The sequence below is a fragment of the Tursiops truncatus genome, chromosome 5 (assembly GCF_011762595.2).
Source record: "Tursiops truncatus isolate mTurTru1 chromosome 5, mTurTru1.mat.Y, whole genome shotgun sequence".
Taxonomy (NCBI): domain Eukaryota; kingdom Metazoa; phylum Chordata; class Mammalia; order Artiodactyla; family Delphinidae; genus Tursiops; species Tursiops truncatus.
The window spans coordinates 102,435,772-102,448,246 of record NC_047038.1 but is presented as its reverse complement, the minus strand read 5'-3'; the positions used below and the strand labels follow the sequence as shown (position 1 = coordinate 102,448,246).

At 40.9% G+C, this 12,475-nt stretch overlaps 1 protein-coding gene across 8 annotated transcripts in view; it reads left to right on the top strand.

Annotated features, from left to right (window-relative positions):
- Positions 1–12,475, top strand: part of TMEM192 (transmembrane protein 192) — a 29,484-nt gene extending 17,009 nt beyond the window's left edge. For 7 of the 8 annotated variants that reach the window (XM_019926705.3, XM_019926706.2, XM_073805447.1 and 4 more), the window contains 2 exons: positions 10,963–11,065; positions 11,388–12,475. In XM_019926705.3, the coding sequence (XP_019782264.1) occupies positions 10,963–11,065; positions 11,388–11,526 (242 nt within the window). In that variant the 3' untranslated portion in view covers positions 11,527–12,475. The remainder of the gene's footprint in view (positions 1–10,962; positions 11,066–11,387) is intronic. The other variant, XR_012332111.1, reaches the window with a different exon arrangement.

Here is a 12,475-nt window from a genome sequence, read left to right as displayed (position 1 = left end):
ATTAACCACAAACACGAGAAACTATCACAACATTGTAAATCAACTGTACTTCAATTAAAAAAGAAAAAAGGAACACCTTCAGGAAAAAAAAACCCACAAAGATGAGTCTGAAAGATGGACATTTTTCTGTTGTTGAGCTATTGTCTTTTATTTCTGCCTCTTAACTTTTACTTTAATATCCTGTAACTGTTATTTCTTTTTGCCCAGTTCAAGAAACTTAAACTTGTTCCAAGTTTCTTCATTTATCTTGGAGTTATTATATGGAAGACATCATTATAAGGAAATGCCATATGAACGTAACTCCAATTTATAGGCAAGCCTCATGAGACAGTCGAGTCTCAGCCTTCATCTCCTGAGTGGCACTGGACACAGTGGCTCGCTCCCTCCTTGAGATGCGTTCTTTACTTGTCCTGGGAAGCTGGTTTCCTGGCATCCCGCCTGGCCCCCTGATGGCCCCATCTTCTCTTTTGTTGAGCTCTCCCGGCCTGCGTGGTGGAGCCCAGCGCTCAGTCCCTGTCTGCCCTTGGGTGGGCGCGCTGTTCTCGTGCCATCGGAAGCCAAGGGGCTATTCATATCTTTTTTTTTTTGAAGTATAGTTGATTTACAGTGTTGTACTAGTTTCAGGGGTACAGAAAAATGATTCAGATGTATATATTCTTTTTCAGATTCTTGTCCACTATAAGTTATTACAAGATATTGAATATAGTTCCCTGTGCTATAAAGTAGGTCCTTGTTGTTTGTCTATTTTATATACGGTAGTGTATATCTGTTAATCCCAAACTCCTAATTTATCCCTCCCTGCACACCCCATTTCCCCTTTGGAAACCATAGTTTGTTTTCTGTGTCTGTGAGTTTATTTCTGTTTTGTAAGTAAGTTCATTTGTATCATATTTTAGATTCCACATATAAGTGATAATCATATGCTATTTGTCTTGCTCTGTCTTATTTCATGTAGTATGATAATCTCTGGGTCCATCCATGTTGCTATAAATGGCATTATTTCATTCTTTTTCATGGCTGAGTAATATTCCATTGTATATATGTGTCACGTCTTCTATATCCATTCATCTGTCAGTGGACATTTAGGTTGCTTCCATGTCTTGGCTATTGTAAAAAGTGCTGCAATGAACCTTGAGGTGCATGTATCCTTTTTTTCTTTAAACAGCTTTATTTATTTTTGGCTGCATTGGGTTTTCATTGCTGCGTGCGGGCTTTCTCTAGTTGTGGCGAGCGGGGGCTGTTTTTCATTGCATTGCGAGGACTTCTCATTGTGGTGACTTATTCTGTTGTTGTGGAGCACAGGCTCTACGTGCACAGGCTTCAGTAGTTGTGGCACGTGGGCTCAGTAGTTGTGGCTCGGGGGCTCTAGAGCACAGGCTCAGTAGTTGTGACACATGGGCTTAGTTGCTCCGCTGCATGTTGGATCTTCCCAGACAAGGGCGGGAACCCGTGTCCCCTGCATTGGCAGGCAGATTCTTTTTTTTTTTTTAATCATCTTTATTGGGGTATAATTGCTTTACAATGATGTGTTAGTTTCTGCTTTATAACAAAGTGAATCAGTTATACATATACATATGTTCCCATATCTTTCCCTTTGCATCTCCCTCCCTCCCACCCTCCCTATCCACCCCTCCAGGTGGTCACAAAGCACCAAGCCGATATCCCTGAACCATGCGGCTGCTTCCCACTAGCTATCTACCTTACGTTTGGTAGTGTATATATGTCCATGCATCTCTCTCGCCCTGTCACAGCTCACCCTTCCCCATCCCCATATCCTCAAGTCCGTTCTCCAGTAGGTCTGTGTCTTTATTTCTGTCTTACCCCTAGGTTCTTCATGACATTTTTTTTCCTTAAATTCCATATATATGTGTTAGCATACGGTATTTGTCTTTCTCTTTCTGACTTACTTCACTCTGTATGACAGACTCTAGGTCCATCCCCCTCATTACAAATAGCTCAATTTCGTTTCTTTTTATGGCTGAGTAATATTCCGTTGTATATATGTGCCACATCTTCTTTATCCATTCATCCGATGATGGGCACTTAGGTTGTTTCCATTTCCTGGCTGTTGTAAATAGAGCTCCAAGGAACATTTTGGTACATGACTCTTTGAATTTTGGTTTTCTCAGGGTATATGCCCAGTAGTGGGATTGCTGGGTCATATGGTAGTTCTATTTGTAGTTTTTTAAGGAACCTCCATACTGTTCTCCATAGTGGCTGAACCAATTCACATTCCCACGAGCAGTGCAAGAGTGTTCCCTTTTCTCCACACCCTCTCCAGCATTTATTGTTTCTAGATTTTTTGATGATGGCCATACTGACTGGTGTGAGATGATATCTCATTGTAGTTTTGATTTGCATTTCTCTAATGATTAATGATGTTGAGCATTCTTTCATGTGTTTGTTGGCAGTCTGTATATCTTCTTTGGATAAATGTCTATTTAGGTCTTCTGCCCATTTTTGGATTGGGTTGTTTGTTTTTTTGTTATTGAGCTGCATGAGCTGCTTGTAAATTTTGGAAATTAATCCTTTGTCAGTTGCTTCATTTGCAAATATTTTCTCCCATTCTGAGGGTTGTCTTTTGGTTTTGTTTATGGTTTCCTTTGCTGTGCAAAAGTTTGAAGTTTCATTAGGTCCCATTTGTTTATTTTTGGTTTTATTTCCATTTCTGTAGGAGGTGGGTCAAAAAGGATCTTGCTGTGATTTATGTCATAGAGTGTTTTGCCTATGTTTTCCTCTAAGAGTTTGATAGTTTCTGGCCTTACATTTAGGTCTTTAATCCATTTTTAGCTTATTTTTCTGTATGGTGTTAGGGAGTGATCTAATCTCATACTTTTATATGTACCTGTCCAGTTTTCCCAGCACCACTTATTGAAGAGGCTGTCCTTTCTCCACTGTACATTCCTGCCACCTTTATCCAAGATAAGGTGTCCATATGTGCGTGGGTTTATCTCTGGGCTTTCTATCCTGTTCCATTGATCTATCTTTCTGTTTTTGTGCCAGTACCATACTGTCTTGATTACTGTGGCTTTGTAGTATAGTCTGAAGTCAGGGAGCCTGATTCCTCCAGCTCCGTTTTTCGTTCTCAAGATTGCTTTGGCTATTCGGGGTCTTTTGTGTTTCCATACAAATTGTGAAATTTTTTGTTCTAGTTCTGTGAAAAATGCCAGTGGTAGTTTGATAGGGATTGCATTGAATCTGTAGATTGCTTTGGGTATTATAGTCATTTTCACAATGTTGATTCTTCCAATCCAAGAACATGGTATATCTCTCCATCTATTTGTATCATCTTTAATTTCTTTCATCAGTGTCTTATAATTTTCTGCATACAGGTCGTTTGTCTCTTTAGGTAGGTTTATTCTTAGATATTTTATTCTTTTATTCTTTGCAATGGTAAATGGGAGTGTTTTCGTGATTTCACTTTCAGATTTTTCATCATTAGTATATAGGAATGCCAGAGATTGCTGTGCATTAATTTTGTATCCTGCTACTTTACCAAATTCATTGATTAGCTCTAGTAGTTTTCTGGTAGCATCTTTAGGATTCTCTATGTATAGTATCATGTCATCTGCAAACAGTGACAGCTTTACTTCTTCTTTTCCTTTTGGATTCCTTTTATTTCCTTTTCTTCTCTGATTGCTGTGGCTAAAACTTCCAGAACTATGCTGAATAAGAGTGGTGAGAGTGGGCAACCTTGTCTTGTTCCTGATCTTAGTGGAAATGCTTTCAGTTTTTCACCATTGAGGATGATGTTCGCTGTGGGCTTGTCATATATGGCCTTTATTATGTTGAGGAAAGTTCCCTCTATGCCTACTTTCTGCAGGGTTTTTATCATAAATGAGTGTTGAATTTTGTCAAAAGCTTTCTCTGCATCTATTGAGATGATCATACGGTTTTTCTCCTTCAATTTGTTAATATGGTTTATCACATTGATAGATTTGCATATGTTGAAGAATCCTTGCATTCCTGGAATAAACCCCACTTGATCATGGTGTATGATCCTTTTAATGTGCTGTTGGATTCTGTTTGCTAGTATTTTGTTGAGGATTTTTGCGTCTATGTTCATCAGTGATATTGACCTGTAGTTTTCTTTCTTTGTGACATCCTTGTCTGGTTTTGGTATCAAGGTGATGGTGGCCTCGTAGAAGGAATTTGGGAGTGTTCCTCCCTCTGCTATATTTTGGAAGAGTTTGAGAAGGATAGGTGTTAGCTCTTCTCTAAATGTTTGATAGAATTCGCCTGTGAAGCCATCTGGTCCTGGGCTTTTGTTTGTTTGGAAGATTTTTAATCACAGTTTCAATTTCAGTGCTTGTGATTGGTCTGTTCATATTTTCTATTTCTTCCTGATTTAGTCTTGACAGGTTGTGCATTTCTAAGAATTTGTGCATTTCTTCCAGATTGTCCATTTTATTGGCATAGAGTTGCTTGTAGTAATCTCTCATGATCTTTTTTATTTCTGCAGTGTCAGTTGTTACTTCTCCTTTTTCATTTCTAATTCTATTGATTTGAGTCTTCTCCCTTTTTTTCTTGATGAGTCTGGCTAGTGGTTTATCTATTTTGTTTATCTTCTCAAAGAACCAGCTTTTAGTTTTATTGATCTTTGCTATTGTTTCCTTCTGCTAACTTTGGGGTTTTTTTGTTCTTCTTTCTCTAATTGCTTGAGGTGCAAGGTTAGGTTGTTTATTCTAGATGTTTCCTGCTTCTTAAGGTGGGCTTGTATTGCTATAAACTTCCCCCTTAGAACTGGTTTTGCTGCATCCCACAAGTTTTGGGTCGTTGTGTCTCCATTGTCATTTGTTTCTAGGTATTTTTTGATTTCCTCTTTGATTTCTTCAGTGATCACTTCATTATTAAGTAGTGTATCGTTTAGCCTCCATGTGTTTGTATTTTTTACAGATCTTTTCCTGTAATTGATATCTAGTCTCATGGCATTGTGGTCAGAAAAGATACTTGATACAATTTCAATTTTCTTAAATTTACCAAGGCTTGATTTGTGACCTAAGATATGATCAATCCTGGAGAATGTTCCACGAGCACCTGAGAAAAATGTGTATTCTGTTGTTTTTGGATGGAGTGTCCTATAAATATCCATTAAGTCCATCTTGTTTAATGTATCATTTAAAGCTTGTGTTTCCTTATTTATTTTCATTTTGGATGATCTGTCCATTGGTGAAAGTGGGGTGTTGAAGTCCCCTACTATGAATGTGTTACTGTCGATTTCCCCTTTTATGGCTGTTAGTATTTGCCTTATGTATTGAGGTGCTCCTATGTTGGGTGCATAAATATTTACAATTGTTATATCTTCTTCTTGGATCGATACCTTGATCATTATGTAGTGTCCTTCTTTGTCTCTTCTAATAGTCTTTATTTTAAAGTCTATTTTGTCTGATACGAGAATTGCTACTCCAGCTTTCCTTTGCTTTCCATTTGCATGGAATACCTTTTTCCATCCCCTTACTTTCAGTCTGTATGTGTCTCTAGGTCTGAAGTGGGTCTCTTGTAGACAGCAAATATATGCATCTTGTTTTTGTATCCATTCAGTTTTTTGGTGGGAGCATTTAGTCCATTTACATTTAAGGTAATTATCGATATGTATGTTCCTATTCCCATTTTCTAAATTGTTTTGGGTTCGTTAATATAGGTCTTTTCCTTCTCTTGTGTTTCTTGTCTAGAGAAGTTCCTTTAGCATTTGTTGTAAAGCTGGTTTGGTGGTGCTGAACTCTCTCAGATTTTGCTTGTCTGTAAAGGTTTTAATTTCTCCATCAAATCTGAATGAGATCCTTGCTGGGTAGAGTAGTCTTGGTTGCAGGTTTTTCTCCTTCATCACTTTCAGTATGTCCTGCCACTCCCTTCTGGCTTGCAGAGTTTCTGCTGAGAGATCAGCTGTTAACCTTATGGGGATTCCCTTATGTGTTATTTGTTGTTTTTCCCTTGCTGCTTTTAATATGCTTTCTTTGTATTTAATTTTTGACAGTTTGATTAATATGTGTCTTGGCGTATTTCTCCTTGGATTTATCCTGTATGGGACTCTCTGTGCTTCCTGGACTTGATTAACTATTTCCTTTCCCATATTAGGGAAGTTTTCAACTATAATCTCTGCAAATATTTTCTCTGTCCCTTTCTTTTTCTCTTCTTCTTCTGGAACCCCTATAATTCGAATGTTGGTGGGTTTAATGTTGTCCCAGAGGTCTCTGAGACTGTCCTCAGTTCTTTTCATTCTTTTTTCTTTATTCTGCTCTGCAGTAGTTATTTCCACTATTTTATCTTCCAGGTCACTTATCCGTTCTTCTGCCTCAGTTATTCTGCTATTGATCCCATCTAGAGTATTTTTAATTTCATTTATTGTGTTGTTCATCGTTGCTTGTTTCATCTTTATTTCTTCTAGGTCCTTGTTAAATGTTTCTTGCATTTTGTCCATTCTATTTCCAAGATTTTTGATCATCTTTACTATCATTATTCTGAATTCTTTTTCAGGTAGACTGCCTATTTCCTCTTCATTTGTTAGGTCTGGTGCATTTTTATCTTGCTCCTCCATGTGCTGTGTGTTTTCCTGTCTTCTCATTTTGCTTATCTTACTGTGTTTGGGGTCTCCTTTTTGCAGGCTGCAGGTTCGTAGTTCCCGTTGTTTTTGATGTCTGTCTCCAGTGGCTAAGGTTGGTTCAGTGGGTTGTGTAGGCTTCCTGGTGGAGGGGACTAGTGCCTGTGTTGTGGTGGATGAGGCTGGATCTTGTCTCTCTAGTGGGCAGGTCCACGTCTGGTGGTGTGTTTTGGGGTGTCTGTGGCCTTATTATGATTTTAGGCAGCCTCTCTGCTAATGGGTGGGGTTGTGTTCCTGTTTTGCTAGTTGTTTGGCATAGGTTGTCCAGCACTGTAGCTTGCTGGTCGTTGAGTGAAGCTGGGTGCTGGTGTTAAGATGGAGGTCTCTGGGAGATTTTCGCCATTTGATATTATGTGGAGCTGGGAGGTCTGTTGTTGACCAGTGTCCTGAAGTTGGCTCTCCCACCTCAGAGGCAGAGCCCTGACTCCTTTCATCCACACGGCTCTGAATAAAAGGGAGAAAAAGTAGAGAGAATTAGTAGAAGTAGGAAGAAAGAAAGAAAGAAAGGAGAGAAGGAAGGAAGGAAGAAAGAAAGAAAGAAGAAGGCAAGAAGGAAAGAAAGGAGGGAGGGAGGGAGGAGGGAAGGAAGGAAAAAAGAAAGAAGATACAGTAAAATAAAATAAAGTAAAATATAATAAAGTTATTGAATTAAAAAATAATTATTTAGAAAAAAAGGATGGATAAAACCTTAGGACAAATGGTGGAAGCAAAGCTGTACAGACAAGATCTCACACAGAAGCATACACATACACATTCACAAAAAGAGGAAAAGGGGAAAAAATCATAGATCTTGCTCTCAAAGTCCACCTCCTCAATTTGGGATGATTCGTTGTCTATTCATGTATTCCACAGACGCAGGGTACATCAAGTTGATTGTGGAGCTTTAATCCGCTGCTTCTGAGGCTGCTGGGAGAGATTTCCCTTTCTCTTTTTTGTTCTCACAGCTTACAGGGGCTCAGCTTTGGATTTGGCCCTGCCTCTGCGTGTAGGTCGCTGGAGGGCGTCTGTTTTTTGCTCAGACAGGACGGGGTTAAAGGAGCCGCTGATTCGGGGGCTCTGGCACACTCAGGCCGGGGGGAAGGGAGGGGCAGTGCGTGCGGGGCGGGCCTGCGGCAGGCCGGCGTGACGTTGCACCAGCCTGAGGCGCGCCGTGCGTTCTCCCGGGGAAGTTGTCCCTGGTTCCCGGGACCCTGGCAGTGGTGGGCTGCACAGGCTCCCTGGAAGAGGGGTGTGGATAGTGACCTGTGCTCGCACACAGGCCCCTTGGTGCTGGCAGCAGCAGCCTTAGCGTCTCCCGCCCGTCTCTGGGATCCGCGCTTTTAGCTGCGGCTCGCGCCCATCCTTGGGGTCCACGCTTTTAGCCGCGGCTCGCGGGCAGGCAGATACTTAACCACTGTGCCACCAGGGAAGTCCCCTGCATGTAACCTTTTGAACCATGTTTTTCCTCTGGATATATGCCCAGGACTGGGATTGCTGGATCATATGGTAAATCTGCTTTTAGTTTTTTAACAAACCTCCATACTGTTCTCCATAGTGGCTGTACCAATTTACATTCCCATCAACAGTGCAGGAGGGTTCCCTTTTCTCCCCACCCCCTCCAGCATTTATTATTTGTAGACTTTTTATTTTATTTTATTTGTAGACTTTTTTTTTTGTAGACCTTTTTTTTTTTTTTTTGCAGTACGCAGGCCTCTCACTGTTGTGGCCTCTCCCGTCGCAGAGCACAGGCTCCAGACGTGCAGGCTCAGTGGCCATGGCTCATGGGCCTAGCCGCTCTGCGGCATGTGGGATCTTCCCAGACCGGGTCACAAACCCATGTCCCCTGCATCGGCAGGTGAACTCTCAACCACTGCACCACCAGGGAAGCCCTTTTTTGTAGACTTTTGATGATGGCCATTCTGACTGGTGTGAGGTGATACCTCATTGTAGTTTTGATTTGCATTTCTCTGATGAGCCGTGTTGCGCATCTTTTCATGTGTCTGTTGATCACCTTGATGTCTTCTTGGAGAAATGTCTGTGTAGGAGTTTTGCCGAATTTTTGATTGTGTTGTTTGTTTGTTTTTTTGATATTGAGCTATATGAGCTTTTTGTATATTTTGGAAATTAATCCCTTGTTGGTCTTGTGGTTTGGAAATATTTTCTCCCATTCTGTAGGTTTTGTTTTTGTGTTGTTTATGGTTTCCTTTGCTGTGCAAAAGCTTTTAAGTTTCATTAGGTCCCATTTGTTTATTTTTGCTTATATTTCCATTACTGTAGGATATGGATCCAAAAAAACATTGTTGCAATTTGTGTCAGAGTGTTCTGCCTATGTTTTCCTCTAGCAGTTTTATAGTCTCCAGCCTTACATTTAGGTGTTTAATCCATTTTGAGTTTATTTTTGTGTATGATGTTGGAGAATGTTCTAATTTCAGTTTTTACATGTAGCTGTCCAGTTTTCCCAGCAATGCTTATTGAAGAGATTCTTTTCTCCATTGTATATTCTTGCTTCCCTTGTCATGGATTAATTGACCATAAGTGTGTGGGTTTATTTCTGTGTCCTCTGTTCTGTTTCTGTGTGTTGATCTGTGTGTGTCTGTTTTTGTGTGAGGGGCTTCTCTTTTCTAACTCTCTTGGCCACCACCTAAAAATCAAGGGCTTCTTGTTACATTCCCTCACTGCCGGGCATCTCACTGCCCGGTTCTTTCGGCATCTCACTGCCCGCTTCCTTCTGGTCCTTTCTGATTGAACCCTCTGCATGTCTCCTAACCTTCTCACATTTCTCTTTAACCTCTTTGTTTAATCTTCTCCAGCCTCATTCTCATCTGAGAGTCACATCAGAATCATCTGTGGGTCCTGGGAGTTCCATGACAGGTTGAACATATGACTCAGCACATGCACTTCTGGGTCCATGTGTACTTTTACAAATGGCATTATTTATAGCAGGCAGAAGTGGAAACAACCTAAATGGTGTTAGGATAAAGTGAGGACTAGACCAACAGAAGGTGTTCTACCCATACAGAGGATAGTATTCAGCCACAAAAAGGAAGGAATAGTGGAATGAAGCACTGACACTTACAGTATGGATGAACCTTGAAAGCATTATGCTGAGAGAAAAAAAAGCCAGACGTAAATGTTGTATGATTCTGTGTACTTGGAATGCCCAGAGCAGGCACATCTATAGAGAAGGAGAACACATTAGTGGTTGCCTAGTCCTGGAGGTGGGGGTACCTAGAGAGAGACTGCTCATGGATCCCAGGCTTCTTTTTGGGGTGACAAGATGTTTTAAAATTGATTGTGGAGACGGTTGCACAACTGTTTGAATGTACCAAACCATTGAATTGTACACTTTGAAGGAATTGCATTGTATGTGAATTATATCTCAAGGATTGTCACAAGAAAGGAAAGAATCATATGTGGAGTCTTTAAAAATTGTGCTGGGACCTAACCCACCTCCCCTCCCCCTTCCCATGTGTTGAATACTTGACCCATTTGGAGCTGCACGAACAATTCTCAAGGCCAGTCTCATTGGACAGTCACTGCCATCACTGAGGCCTGGTTCAGCCCTTTCTCTTGGCCCCTTGTCACCATCTGTGGTGGGAGTGCTCATTCCAGCCATGTCCCAGGGTTATTACGCAGGTGGGTCAGGGCCCCCGGACAGTGGCTCTTACTCAGACATGCAGATTGTTCAGCTCAGTCTGTAGCCACATCTGCGAGGTTGGGAACAACCGCCTTGTTGTGTCTGATTATTCAACTCTCTGCAGCAGACTTCTATCCACGTGCATTAGGCTGCTGGGGCTGCCAGAGCACATACCCAGCCTGGGTGACTAAGACACACAAACTTATTTTCTCTCAGTTGTGGAGGCTGGACCTCTGAGATCAGGGTGTCGCAGACCTGGCTTCTCCAGAGGCTTCTTCCTTGGTGTGTAGGTGGCCGCCTCTCGCTGTGTCCTCACGTGGCCTTTGCTCTGTGCAGGTGCATTCCTGGTGTCCCTTCATCTCTCAGATCAGCACCGCCCCCATTACTTTGTTCTTACTTTGATTACCTCACCAGAGGTCACGTCTCCAGGGACACTCATGTTGGGGTTAAGGCTTCAGGTTCGTCAGTGGCCTCCAGGTCGCCGAATTCCCTGGCTCTTCCACGTGTCTTCACTTCCGGGCAATGAGCACTGATGGCTCTTTCCTGACTCTTCTCCTGCTTCTGCATCATCATTTCCATTCCCTTTTAGCACATTTTCCCTATTTGTTTATTCACTTCATGAACCGTTTTTTTTTTTTTTTGCATATTACTTGAAAAGAATAGCCAATTACTAATGAAATTTGAATAAATGGAATTAGAAAATTTTTCGTGATTGGATAACCTGACAATAATGACTTTATTATTTTAGTGAAAATTCGAAAATTTAATAAAGCCAAGCCACAGCCTGATGTACTTGAAGAAGAAAAAATCTATGCTTACCCCAGCAATATTACCTCGGAGACTGGATTCAGGTAAGTGTGGAGTAAAAGATTAGTGAAAGAGATTTAAAAGTTTATTCCATCTGGAAATCTAGAGACCATTCTGATGCTTGGAGTTTAAGGACTCTGCATATGTTAAAATATGTTTACAACTATGTTTGATTTGTTTACTTCCTCTCAGCTGTGGTGAAACCAAGTCTAAAGAAAGAATCTCATTTTGGGATATTGCCTTGGCTTATAAAATCTAAGAAAAAATAACGGATATAATGTGCTGTACTGGAAACTAGTAGAGATCCATTTGCAAAGAGACTTTTGGTGAACATGTGTAACTCATGAATACCTTGGTTCTGTGCAGGACTCTCTCAAGCCTGGAAGAGATTGTGGAGAAGCAAGGAGACATCATAGTGTACCTGAAGCGGCACAATGCCCTGCTCAGCCAGCGTCTGCTGGCCTTCACGTCCTCTGACCTCAGCTCTCAGCCAAGTGGGATTTGACAGCAATTCCAGAGGAGCCAGAGTGATTTAGACTGACCGGCTACCTGACAAGCTGTCTTAGGGAAATGTAGCTTTGCCAAGTAACATTCTACAATTTCTGTTGGAAACCTGAATTTGGTTCTCACCTGTGTGGCTGTTTAATAAGTTGGACTCGCGGATCATTTGAAAGACACTTTGTAGCGCCTCGCGAACTCAAGGGGAATGTCTGTTTTGCACATTTTGAAATTATTTAACTGCCTGGTTTATCCTAGGATCAAAGGTATAGATTAAACATCTCCTTGACCACCACTTCTTCCATACTTATTGGGACCTGGTAATAATTTGGCTTTTTATAGAGGAAGTCTAAAATGACAACCTATTTACAACTGGGCTTGAGTTTTTCCCACTTTTATACTGGTGAGAGAAGTCATCATTTCTCATGGTTAGTGTTTTTTCCCATGGAGCCTTATGTATTTTATATGCTTGTGTGGTATTGGATAGCCTTGGCCCTTATGGCTTTTATAAGAATTTCGTTACTGTAGGACCAAGGTCTCACTGGATGATTTACTTTGCAGCCCCTACAGGTTTCCATTCTCCAGAAATAAGATTTGAAGATTACTTGGACCAGCATTAGACCGACCAGTGCTGCCTGTGAAAGCAGGAGCGCCTGCCATTGGCAGCAGCTGAAATAATTAGAGAAGACTTCGGGCTTTCTCTTTATTTTGGCCCTTCTTTGAGAGGTAGCCATGTATTTCAGTATTGACTGTCTTTGGATTAATAAGTTCAGTGACAGGAAAGGGGTCTTCTGTAGCTTTAAGTTTGAAAGAAAAAAAGAATATGTTTTTTAGTCTTGGATTATACTTAAAAATTATGATAAAAAAATGTCATATCAACATATATAGATATTAAACATATCTAATTCTCTGGATAAAATGAAGCATATTTATGAATAAATGGCATTGTTTCTCCA